Raw genomic sequence first — 13,440 nt, 5'->3', positions numbered from 1 at the left:
TTTTTTGCGTGATGAAGTGATGGTGTTATTGGTACTATTTTGCGGGACATACGCCTTTTTGATCGCAATTTTTGTGGTGTAAGGTGACAAAAACTGGCTTTTTTGTCACAATTTTTTTTTTTTACGGTGTTCACCTAAGGGGGCATGTGATATTTTTATAGAGCAGGTTGTTACGGATGCGGTGATACCTAATATGTATACTTTTTTTTAATTTTATTTCACTTTAACACAATAATAGTATTTGTGAAAAAATAAATGATGTTTTAATGTCTCCATGTTTTAATGTCTCCATGTTCTGAGAGCTATAGTTTTTTTTATTTTTTGAGCGATTTTCTTATGTAGGGGCAAATTTTTTGCGGGATGAGGTGACATACGCCTTTTTGATCACTTGGAGTTACACTTTTTGTGATCTAAGGTGACAAAAATAGCTTTTTTTGACACAGGTTTTTTTTTATGGTGTTTATCGGACTGGGTAAATTATGTGATATATTTATAGCACCAGTCGTTGCGGACGTGGCAATATCAAATGTCTATTTTAGTTTTTTTTTCTATTTTTTTATTATTTTTTTTTAATTACTTAAATGGGGAAACAAATTTTTTTTTACATGTAAAACTTTTTTTTTTAAACACTTAATTTTTTTCTTTTTACTTTATTTTACACTTTGCGTCCCCCATAATATCATACAAGACCTCTGGGGGACATTTAACTTAACTTTTTTTTTTTCACTATTGATTTCTCCTATAAATGGGGCTGACATAGTAGCCCCAGTTACAGGGGAAATACAGCCCCCAGAGAGGCTGTACAGCAGTATACAGTGCTGTACAGCCTCAGTGCAGGGCTGATCGAGGTCTGTGGAAGACTCGACAGCTCCTGCACCCTCTTGGCCCCGACGGTCACATGACCACCGGGCCGGGACAGGAAGCGCATTGCACTTCCTGATCTGTATACACAGCGCTCATTGAGCGCTGTGTACACAGCAATCTAGAAGGCAGGGACACCTGGGAACTGTCCCTGCCTTCTGCCCCTCACTCGGCAGCTGCACGATTAGCGTGCAGCTGCCATCTCACAACTTAATTACCTATAGGATTGGATTTTATTTTGCATCATATCCTCTCATATCAAGTCATTTTTGCCTCAGTTTGTTACACCGTTAGGTCTCTTGCACACGACCATATGGCCCCTTTCACACGGGCGAGTTTTCCTGCACGGGTGCAATGCGTGAGGTGAACGCATTGCACCCGCACTGAATCCGGACCCATTCATTTCTATGGGGCTGTGCACATAAGTGGTGATTTTCACGCATCACTTGTGCGTTGCGTGAAAATCGCAGCATGCTCCTCTTTGTGTGTTTTTCACATAACGCAGGCCCCATAGAAATGAATGGGGTTGCGTGAAAATCGCAAGCATCCGCATTCAAGTGCGGATACGGTGCGATTTTCACGCACGGTTGCTAGGTGACGATCGGGATGGAGACCCGATCATTATTATTTTCCCTTATAACATGGTTATAAGGGAAAATAATAGCATTCTGAATACAGAATGCTAAGTAAAATAGGGCTGGAGGGGTTAAAAAAATTAAAAATAATTTAACTCACCTTAATCCACTTGTTCGCGCAGCGGGCATCTCTTCTGTCTTCATCTGTGAGCAATAGGACCTTTGATGACGTCACTGCGTTCATCACATGGTCCGTCACATGATCCATCACCATAGTGATGGATCATGTGACGGACCATGTTATGAGCGTAGTGACGTCATCAAAGGTCCTATTCCTCACAGAACAAGACAGAAGAGATGCCGGCTGCACGAGTGGATTAAGGTGAGTTAAATTTTTTTACATTTTTTTTTAACCCCTCCAGCCCTATTGTACTATGCATTCTGTATTCAGAATGCTATTATTTTCCCTTATAACCATGTTATAAGGGGAAATAATACAATCTACATTACAACTAACCCAAACCTGAACTTCTGTGAAGAAGTTCGGGTCTGGGTACCGCAGTCAGTTTTTTATCACGCGCGTGCAAAACACATTGCACCAGCGCGATAAAAACTGAACATCGGAACGCAATCGCAGTCAAAAATAACTGCAATTGCGTTCCTACTCGCGCGGGTTTGCCGCAATGCACCGGGACCTAATCCGGACACGCTCGTCTGCAAGGGGCCTATGTCTTTTTCAGTGTTTTGAGGGGCGTTTTTCCGGGATCCGTTTTTCAGTGTTGTTTTTTTTCAGTAGTGTTTCCAGTTCCGTTCCGTTTTTCTGTTCCGTTTTTCCATATGGCATATACAGCATACAGTAATTAAATAGAAAAAATTGGCCTGGGCCCAATTTCAATAGATGGTTCTGCAAAAACGGAACGGATACAGAAAACATACAGAGTACATTCCGTATGTGTTCGGTTTTTTTTGCAGACCCATTGACTTGAATGGAGCCACGAAACATGATTTGCGGGCAATAGTAGGACATGTTCTATCTTTCAACGGAACGGAAAAACAGAATGCATACGGAGTACATTCCGTTTTTTGGGGCGGAAACATTGAAATGAATGGTTCCATATATGGACCGTATACGGAACGCAAAAAAACGGCCCGTATACGGAACGCAAAATTTTTTTTCATGTGAATGAGCCCTTAGTGTAAAGACACCTTCAGGAGAGTAATAAACAAACAAACAGAATGAGGTTAAGTGCTCAGCATTTTTATCAGGAATACATTTTTGCTGTTCCTCATAAATCTCTGGTTTCTAAGATGATATATATGGAATTATTGAGGACACAATTTTAGCTTTGTAAATCACTGAATCCCCCAGGAGGTTTTTGAAGTCTCCCATTTCAAAACTGACATGAAAATCTATATAAACCTAACCACTGCTTTGGTTTTTAAAGTTGCTAACAGACACAAATAGATGCTGCATTTTTCACATTTCAGTGTCATGACGCATCTCACTAATTATTATAAAATATGATGTATATTTCATTAAATAAAAATTAAATATACATTGGTATATCAGTAACATATCTGAGATAAAAATATACACAAAGCATATGATAATAACTGTAATACAGTAAGAAATATACAGCTTAAAGCCAGACTCATACGTCCATGTTCTGAAAGTATTATTTGTCGCGGCCAAATTACAGATCTAACTCCCCCGAATTTACCGCATCATAAGGAAGGTTTACTCACTAATACAAATAACATGTATGATGCTCGCATACACAGTTTTCTTAGAAATTCCTTTTTGGTCTTCCTTCAACAATATCATTATAATTATAGATGAGCCAATCGAAGCTGAGGAAGTCAAATTCATTCCGAATTTCAGGAAAAATTAGATTCTGAACGAATGCAAATTTACTCACGCTTCGTGGTAACGAATCGCAATTTTTCCTAACATGGCGGCTAGCCGGCTACAATGGCGGTTAAAATGGCTACACGTGTGAGGACATGGGGCAAGGAACTCTGGGAAGGTGGGATGACCCTTAATGCCATGCATGCAGCCAATCAGCAGCCAGCAAGCATGGTGATGTCACAGCCCTATAAATACAGCGGCCACCTTAGAGTCTGCCATTCACTATCGTACTTTGTTCAGGGACAGACGTGTATGCAGGCGCTAGGGAGAGTAAAAGAAAAAGTAATTGTTAAAAAAAAAAAGGAAAGAAGCGATTTACTAGCGCAGGAAAGGATAGTGAGAAGGATCAATTGACAGGCAGGGAGAGACATGTGCAGATGCTAGGGAGAGTCATAGGAAAATCCTCATTGTGAAAAAAAGTGATTTACAAGTGCAGGGAAACATTATATGGGAATCCAGATAGTCTCATAATACCTCTCTGTTATTACAGCAATTAGTTATTGGGGTGCAAGTGCTATATTGAAAAGCCTCTAAAGCCTCTAGTGGCTTTTATCTGTGAAAAAAAAGATAAATACACTGCTTGTCCAAAAAAAAAAGTTTCCACCTGGATTTAACTAAGCAAATAGTTATGCGCCTTCTATTGGATAATTTCTGCATGGGCGATTATCTTTCACCTGGCAATAAGTTATTTAACCCCAACTAGTGCAATGAGTTGCTTCTCATTTCTTAAACAACCATGTCGAAAGACATATCTCGTGGTCGTGGAAAAGATGTTAGTCTGTTTGAGAAGGGTCAAATCATTGGCATGCATCAAGCAGAGAAAACATCTAAGGAGATTGCAGAAACTTACCTGCTCCCGGCGTGCTGTCCACTTCCTGGTTTCGGCAGGGGGCGTGCTCCATCTTGATTGAAGTCTTCTCCCGGCCGGGGCCGCGCGCTGGACTGAACGCACACGCGCATGCGCCGCCGCGCATGCGCCCTGGTGACTTCTTCCTGGCAAGTATACTATACTGGCCAGGAAGAAATCACCATAGCGCATGCGCGGCCTCTCAGTGTGCGCTTTCGGGACTGCGCGCGGCCGGCCGGGAGAAAAGAAGAAGTCGTCTGCGCAAGCGCGGCCACCACGATTTTGGAGAAGAGCGGTGGCCGTAACCAGGGGAGACGGAAGACAACAGTCAGGTAAGTATATGTTCATTTTCTTCTAAGGGGCGGAAATTAGTTAATTAAATATATTTAGAAAAATGATCACTGTTAAATCATTAACAGATTTAACAGTGATCATTAAGATGGGAATACCCCTTTAGGAACTGTCCAACGCATTATTAAAACTGAAAGAATAGTGGGGACCCACCCATCGTATTCAAGGAAGAAATATGGCGGGGGAAAAATCCTGTATTATCGTGATCGGCGATCAGTTAAACGTTTGGTGAAATCAAATCGAAGAAAAACAACAGTAGAACTCAGGGCTATGTTTAATAGTGAAAGTAAGAGCATTTCCACATGCACAATGTGAAGGGAACTCAAGGGATTGGGACTGAACAGCTGTGTAGCCATAAGAAAACCACTAATCAGTGAGGCAAACCAAAAAAAAAGGCTTTAGATTGCTAGGGAGCATAAAGATTGGACTCTGGAGCAATGGAAGAAGGTCATGTGGTCTGATGAGTCCAGATTTACCATGTTTCAGAGTGATGGGTGCATCAGGGTAAGAAGAGAGACAGATGAAGTGATGCACCCATCATGCCTAGTTCCTACTGTACAAGCCTGTGGGAGCAGTGCTATGATCTGGGGTTGCTGCAGTTGGTCAGGTCTAGGTTCAGAAACAGTATGTGCTCCAAGAATGAGGTCAGCTGACTACCTCAACATACTGAATGAGCAGGTTTTTCCATCAATGGATTTTTTCTTCCTTGATGGCTCTGGATGACAATGCCAGGATTCATCGGGCTAAAATGAAAGAGTGGTTCAGGGAGCATGAGACATCATTTTCACACATGGATCTTTGGGATGTGCTGGAGAAGGCTTTGCGCAGCAGTCAGACTCTACCATCATCAATGCAAGATCTTGGTGAAAAATTAATGCAACACTAGATGGAAATAAATCTTGTGACATTGCAGAAGCTTATGGAAACAATGTCACAGCGAATGTGTGCCGTAATCAAAGCTAAATATATGATGAAATAGAGAACCGCACTCTATTCGATGGGCTCTGGTGCCAATCAAGGGCTGAGATCAGCCAATGTACATATAGTGAAATTGAGGCACACACATTTTCAGTGTTGCAATTTAAAGTATTTATTTAGTTTCACAGTAGTTTCATCCAGTTGCCCAATATTTATTTCCAAGGTACAAACAGAATATCTAGACCGGACGTTTCGGTCACATTAGACCTTCATCAGCGGTCACATTTTTATCTGTCCTGGAAGGAAGAATGGGTCTCAGGGCTTGGATGTCCACTCATGTTTTTTTTGGCATTACCAATACTCATGGATTACTGAGCAAATGTGGACCAAGTGAAGGTGGATGCTCCCCAGACAGGATCCGTTTTTTGTGGGTTATTGTTCTGACGGATCAGAGGAAGGGCAAAATAATCAGTGACTTCAACACAAACTTACTGCTGACACCCTCTCCACTCTGTCGGAGGGGCTCTACTTGTATAAGTGTTTAATAGAATCGGTTCTGTAGACATCTATGTGGAATCAGCTGATGATGGTGTAAAAGGAGTGCACTTCTTCTTGGCGCTAACATCGACCTGTAAGGCTGAGTTCATACGTTATTTGGTCAGTTTTGGCCCCGTGACTGCCCAAATAAGTGAAGTGAGCAGTGATTCTAATAGCGACGGCTGTCATCTGCATGTCATACGGACTCTCAGTATTATTTCACTACCACAGCAGACTTCCTATGCGTGGTACTGCAAGGCACAGTGTTCTACACCAATATAAAGGCTCTATGCGGCCCGGAAATAGCAATTTTTTATCGCAATTCATCGTGAATATATTCCGATCAAAGCAAATGTTTTGGGAAAATTCAATGAACAGGCCAAATCGCATTTTTGAGAAATTCGCTCATCTCTAATTATAATAAAAAATAAGACATATTATTATTAGATAATTTTATAATGTACTACAGACATGAAAGGGGTTGTTTAGGATTTTGATTTTGATGGGCTATGCTCAGGATACTACATGGATATCAGATTGCTGTTATCTTGTAGCTCCAGTGCTGGAAATTGCCACTAGAACTACATAGCTCCATCCATTGTGTAGTGGATGGAGCTGATGTGATATTGATGGCCTATCCTGAGCATAGGCTATCAATATCAAAATCCTGGGCAACCTCTTTAGAGAAACATCTAGCTGCATAAAACTGGTTACAAGGCAGCAAATAAATGACCAAAACACACAAAAATATGGGGAAAATTGACTAATCTTGACTAAAATGTAAACAGTTTAAAGCTAGACAGGAAATTAAAAACACACCAAATTTATCACAGTAGCTCCGGCTGTTTGATACATTTGGTGCACAGTCAGGCACTTTTGTGTAATGTTATGCCACATATTAATTGACTTACTTTGTGACACAATTTTGTAACAAAATTTTGTGGCAAACTGACTTTTTCTTTTTCCTACCAGACCCTCTCCCCAGGGCTAGTAGCAGATGCAAGTCAATATGCATAGTAGAAAGGGTGTCCTTATGCTAAGTAAAGCCTGTATTACACAGGCCTACTGAGCAAGCAATTGTCTGGAGTTAAGCGTTCCCTTTCGGCAATCGCTTGCTAGTTAATGGAGGAGACCTCTGCTATTATATGCAGCGATTCGCTATGCCATCGCTCGTCCCCATACTGTCTAGTGATTTGCCAGCGGCAGATTGCTATCAGACAGCAAAATCTGCCGCCGGTAAGCGCAGATTTCTAATCATGCTTAAAAATCTAAATTGCCCGATGAACGAGCGTTGGCCAAACATGCCAGATTATTGGATTATAGTACAAGAGATTCTCTGAATGTACTCTTGCGAAATGAAATACATACTGGGAATCTTTCTAATCTTTTCTTTCTAATTTTAAAACACAATTCTTTCAAGCACTGCACCATCCTCCAAGTGAAGCTCTGTAAGTGCAAACTATAACTGAAAAAACTGGAGGACTAAGATTATTCCTGTTTACACTTCTGATTCTTCTGCTGATTAGAAATGAACTCATGAATTACATGAGAATCGTTTCCACATCAAGTAGCAATACCAGTTAATTAAGCATATGCAAAGACTGATAGTTGCAGTTATTACTCCTATGTTGATTTGTGATTTAACAGCATTATGTTTCAAGTATCTGAATCTGAACACTAGAATGTAATATGCTAAAAAGAGAAACTATTTCCCCAGAAATTTGTAAAATAATACTGACCAATAAAGCAGTATGATTCTGATTAACTGGCAATGACAGTCAGTAATTTGAAAATCCAGCAATATGTCTATAGTATATTACAGTAGAAACCTGTATTGTAAGGGAATTTTAGGTACCGATTGCTTCTGTCCCTTAAATTCTGTTCCTTTTTATTATTACCATTCTGTGTAATGATGCACCTTGTAATGTAGTGGGTTAGAGAAGTACCCATCCCCCATTGTGCTGATAAGACCACATTCCTGAGTGATCTGAGACATGCGTGTAGCACACTGGAGGAGGGGCTAACAAGTTTGAACTCTATGACACACATATGTTTCAGACACTCCAGTGAAGACTTCATCCTATTGTACGATGTAAATATTGATTTTCCCTATCTCTTGTACACCCTGGGGTGTCGGTCATGTGTTATCATGTAGTAGACAGACATGTGTTATAGCATGACTGATGGAGTCTCCACTCCATTTAGGCTAGTGATGTACTTACTTTTTATTATTCAGTATATGATTTGTATTATTGTATATTTAATCACACTTAGTAAATATATTTATTCACTTAGCCTGTGTAAGCTTATTTATTCTCAAATCTTTTGAATTCACGTTACGTTGCAAAACCAAAAGTATACCCAATAATGAAACATCAGATGCCATTTTCTTAGCAAAAAAAATCATAAAACACCATAGATTGTGTACCTTAAATTAGCAGGCAGCCTTTTAGGAGTATAATTTAACTCACTCTGATATTTCTAATATGCTTTGATCAATCTACATAGGAAGATCAAAGTGAGAACCTGCGTACTGTTACAGACTCAATATTGTAATGGGCACCATAAAGTACCAGAATTAAAATGCAGAAATTAGCAAAATAAGTAGAGACAATTTCGATAGAAATCAGAGATACAGCAGCTATCTAGAATGGCAAAGGTTAGGGTTTGTTCCCATCCCGGTTTTCCAGCAGAGGAACAGACAACCAGAGATACCGTACATGGCATAGCTGGAAATCAGCAGACACCACAGGATCCCCATAGCTGGACATGCCCGGCGACATCCAGGAAAACCGGATACATTAACTCTGATAGTCTGTTCTTCCGCATGGGCAGATTATTGGGATTGAGAGTGAGTTAGTTTCCGATAATCGGTACGACAATCGTGCAGTTAAATGCACCTTTAATCTCAATACAGTTGTTCTTGTTTGGATTTGACACCAACATAATAAAAAAAAAAGCTTATTTAATAGATTCAAAATGACATGACAAATGCATAAGTCCCAAGAATTTTTGTAATTGTTTTCTATTTTAGTTTGAGTTTAAAATAGTTCAAAGCTACATATTCTAAATGTAACAGTAGAGGAAAACCCTAGGAATACATAGAAAAAATGTATTTAATGTTGTTGGAAGTTATTATATGTAGTGCCACCAACATCCATGTTGGGAAGAGAATGTCTGCTTACATCCTTCCCCCTCCCCCATCTCAGGTACACACACACTGAGGCTAATTTCATATCAAGTCAGCTACCCTACTAGAAGTTGTGGGAGTACCCAGAGGACCTTGATGTAAACACTTGGATAAGATACCAATTTTTTCCAGCTTTAAGGTTTGCTAGATTCAAATTAATATTCTCAGTGCTGAAAGGCGTCAGCAGTAACCCTCTGTGCCATCCTGGGCCGGCTAGCTTTCTGAATGTCAAATGCAAGCAAGCAAGATCCTCATCCATGTTGACTGGTGCTACTACAGGCACTGGCAAATTAAATTAAATCTATGGTTTTAGAATACTGGTTGCTCTTGCATGAAATAGTACATTTATAATTTTTCCAGAGGATACTTTTCACAGTTGCTTCTATTCTCTGATTGGAAATTGGAAGAATTATGTGATTTCTAGTCACCAGCTTTCTAAAATTCTTGTTTTATCTTGATAAGAAATTGGCTTTACAAAATAGTTTTATTTTACAGTATATATTAAAAAATAAAATCAGTCTTTCGGTCAATGATGGTATATTACGCTTGAGTAATAATTTGTTGCCTCGGCTGCCAGTATTGAGACTACATATAATATGATTTATTTTTTATTTTTTTTACTGCCATAGACACTAGCAAAAGCTTAATGATGCATTGAGTCTTAATTACATACTTACATTATACTGCATAGGGAATCTGCCATCAAATAAATAATAGCTTGTAAACTGCATATTAACATGGGAGACCAGTGTCTCAGTGGTATATTATCAAAAGAGATTTTCAGTAAATCATTTAGGAAGTATACAAACTATTGAGTTCCAAAAGAAAGCATTCAGTCCCAGAATAAAACATATCCCAACAAACCAGCATTTATCTCAATTACATGCGGTTCTGCCAACATAAACAACAGCGTAAAAAGCTGAACCAAGCAAACAAACAGATTGACAACATACACACTGCTTCTTGTACAAGATAGTACATTGTGAGCTTCATAAAACATGTATGAAAGCTTATACACATCTCAAACGGGCTCTTGAATGCGGTTGGGTAAAAAAAAAAAATTGTCATATTGGGGAAATAATATAAAACTTACATTGCAGAAATTATTGTGCTAACAGTAAAGAATGACTTCAAATTTTCATGACAATATTGCCTGTTTTTGTTTATGCTCTATCAATAGTATGGCCACGTTCACACAGTAGTATTTTGGTCAGTATTTTTGTTATTTAAAAGCCAAATCCAAGGGTGAAAACTATAGGGAGAAAGCGTAGTGGAAAGATGTGCATCTCCTTTGTGTTTTGGACCCACTGAATGGGTTGAAAGTGAAACAGCTGCCTAAGTAGACAGCATTCTGATAAACTCACAGGAGCACCATGGGGTCATTAAAAAGGGAATGCTGAGTGATAGCCTATCAAAATTCTGAAACCAGAAAACCTCTTTAAGTGTACCTGTCAATTCAAGTGACTTTTTGGAATAGTTTATGTGTGTATATGAAGAGTAGCAGTATATCTGGCCATTAAATGAATTTATTATGGCCCTTATCACCAGTTTTCCACAGTGCAGGCTCCATCTCTAACTCTCAGTTGTCCCTGTGCTAGGCTAGTGTAGACTAGTTACTGTATATAAAGGCTCTTCAGCTTGTTTGTGTCTCTCTAGGCTTCTTCCTCACTTGGCTCCTTCTTCTGTCTCCACAGACTTCTGTGGGTTGCATATAATCTGATCCCTCAGTGAGCAGAAAGTATGTCTATGTACTGTGTATATATATATCATTAAAAAAAAAATCATTTATTTTTACTCCTCTTTTTACTCCTTAAGGGACTTCAATATGTGATCTCATACACTGCAATTATTTATCGTTGGAGTCTAAGGGAGAATCACTACCTTCCTATCAAGCCCTAATAGGAACTTCACTATAGCAAGCCTCAGAGCCTTCAGAAGGCCCAAGGCTGCCATAGCAGCCAAACTGTTCTGACAGTCTCACCGCGCAAGAGCTGTTTGGACACTGGGAACACAGTACTCCTGGTATTTGACTGCTCAGATACCTAGTCACAATTGGCCATTGCATCTGAGGCATTAAAAGTCCATAATTTGTGTTATTGCCAATCACAGACTCTGTAAAACAAAAGGCTCTTGGCAGCTATGGAGCTCCTGAGCGGGCTAAAGTTTGGGCTTGCATCGTACATGTAAGGAAGCGGTTAAAGCATAGGACAGCTAATTATGAGTGCAGTTTATGCTATTTGCAGATGTATGCAGAGACATACCCAATTATACTAACTAGTCAAAAAGGGATCGATTGATATTAAATATTCACTTGTGCCCTTATGCTCCATACAAAATCCTATCCATTTTAGGAGTAGAACAATGAAAATTATGAAATGCCAATTGAAACCAAAAGTAATGGATGGATCCCATTGACGATAATGTGGTCCCACAAGTTTTCTTTGAGGAGTCCATCGCAGATTCGAATGAAGCCATAGGCATAATAGGATTCCCATGCTAGTACTGGTGGGAATTTCCTGCAGTTTTAGTGCAAATGTTGAAAGCAACATACTTCATTTCTCTTGTTACATGTAACAAACACATTGTGAACAGCTAATCTAGCGGTATAACCCACAGTTCACAGAACACTGGTTTATACAAGAAAAGGTACATGTTTTTTTTATATAAGTTAAAGGTCAGTTTAAGAAGAAGCTGTCACCAACCATGCAATAGCATATACACCACCTGACCCTTTAGCCAACAAAATCAACCAAGAAGCTGCAAACCTTTTAAAAAGTCCAGCGTGTAGTTATATTGTGACTGGAATTTTTTCGCCCCCGTCCCAGTTTCCAAAAAGGGGTTGTGGTGAGGGCAAAGTATGGTGGAGCCACAGGCCCTGGCACAATTATAATCAATTACACCAGAGGCTGGTGTAAATGATGACTGAAATCTATGCCAGCTCCATGATGGTGTAGATTTCAGTCTGGCGCACGGACTACCAGAGGAGGCATTTAATTTATGCCTCTTTCTGCGCAGTGCCAATAAGATCAACGTAGCACATGACAGTCTGGATAAGTCAGAGCCAAGATCTTTTGTATGTCCTCCCCTAACATCTAAGTTTGACATGCAGTACTTGATAAAAATGGGTTTAGGCTTGGTTTTAAGGCAAGTCACCAAAATGCAAATATCGGTCTCGTGAAAATGTAAAAGCAGTCCTTTAACTATGATCTTACCTTCTTCTGATCTTCCAGTTTATGACTTATTGGATGCTTCCCATGCTTGCTCATTTCTGATGACACATCCATCGCATCTACTTTTGCCCTTTAGACCAGGTATCAGCAAACTAATCCACAAGTTGGGAGTTGCAAACACACAGATGTACCTTTTCTTCCATCACAATTGTGCTCCAAACTTTACTGAGTCCAAGATTGATTAAAAAAGGCATTTATCAAATCCAGGCGATAACCTTTGCAAATCCGCAGATCTGTCTTGGAGCCTTCAGCATCAGCATATCGGTCTAAAACACTTCCACTGTATAAAGCCCGCATCCATCTAGAACTCCAATTCCAATTGCTATCTCCTGCATTCTTCACTCTGTCCCATGCTGAAGTAGATTTACATTTCATCTATAAACCTGTCAAGATAAGACACAGAAATTTAGTGTACATTGTCTAAACAGATATCAAATATTGTTCCATATTTCCACCAAAAAGAGAAGAGAAAAAAGAATAAGGCAATGCTTTGCAGAATAATAAACGTATTAAAGTTCATGAATAATATCTCTTATTCTTTTTCATTTTCTTATATATAGTAGTATATTCCTAACTACCAAGCTGACCGGGCCTATTTTTCACTTTACAAGTAATCAGGAAAACTAAAATTTATGGGTCACCTCTGACATTAATGGAGATGCATGGACCAAAGTAGTAAGCTCAAGTAATTTGTGGCACCGAACCAACATTTTCCTAACTGATGAAGGCACAGGCAAGAACATTTTTAAGTTTTCTGATGACATATCATGGCTGCGTTTTTTTGTGAGGAAATTGGTACCATTTTGGAGTACATTTAATTTATTGACTGATTTGCATAATGTTTTCAAGGGTGGAGAATGGAAAAAATAGAAAATCAGATTTTATTTTTTATTTTTTGCAATGCCTACATAAGAAGTTAGATTTATTCTATGGATCGTGATTCTTGCCGCAGTACCTATAAATTTATGGTGAATGATTTTAATTGTAATTTGTTCCACTAGGGGTCAAATTAAAATTATACT

General features: G+C 39.2%; 1 protein-coding gene across 2 annotated transcripts in view; it reads right to left on the bottom strand.

The window, feature by feature from the left end:
• NAV3 (neuron navigator 3) overlaps positions 1–12,505 on the bottom strand; it is a 549,543-nt gene extending 537,038 nt beyond the window's left edge. For both annotated transcript variants that reach the window (XM_040410312.1, XM_040410320.1), the window contains exon 1: positions 12,401–12,505. In XM_040410312.1, coding sequence (XP_040266246.1) covers positions 12,401–12,472 — 72 coding nt within the window. In that variant the 5' untranslated portion in view covers positions 12,473–12,505. The remainder of the gene's footprint in view (positions 1–12,400) is intronic.
• Between the last annotated feature and the right edge of the window lie 935 nt (positions 12,506–13,440).

This window comes from Bufo bufo, chromosome 1 (assembly GCF_905171765.1).
Source record: "Bufo bufo chromosome 1, aBufBuf1.1, whole genome shotgun sequence".
NCBI classification, from domain to species: domain Eukaryota; kingdom Metazoa; phylum Chordata; class Amphibia; order Anura; family Bufonidae; genus Bufo; species Bufo bufo.
The sequence above is the reverse complement of the archived record's forward strand: the minus strand, read 5'-3'. Positions and strand labels throughout refer to the sequence as shown.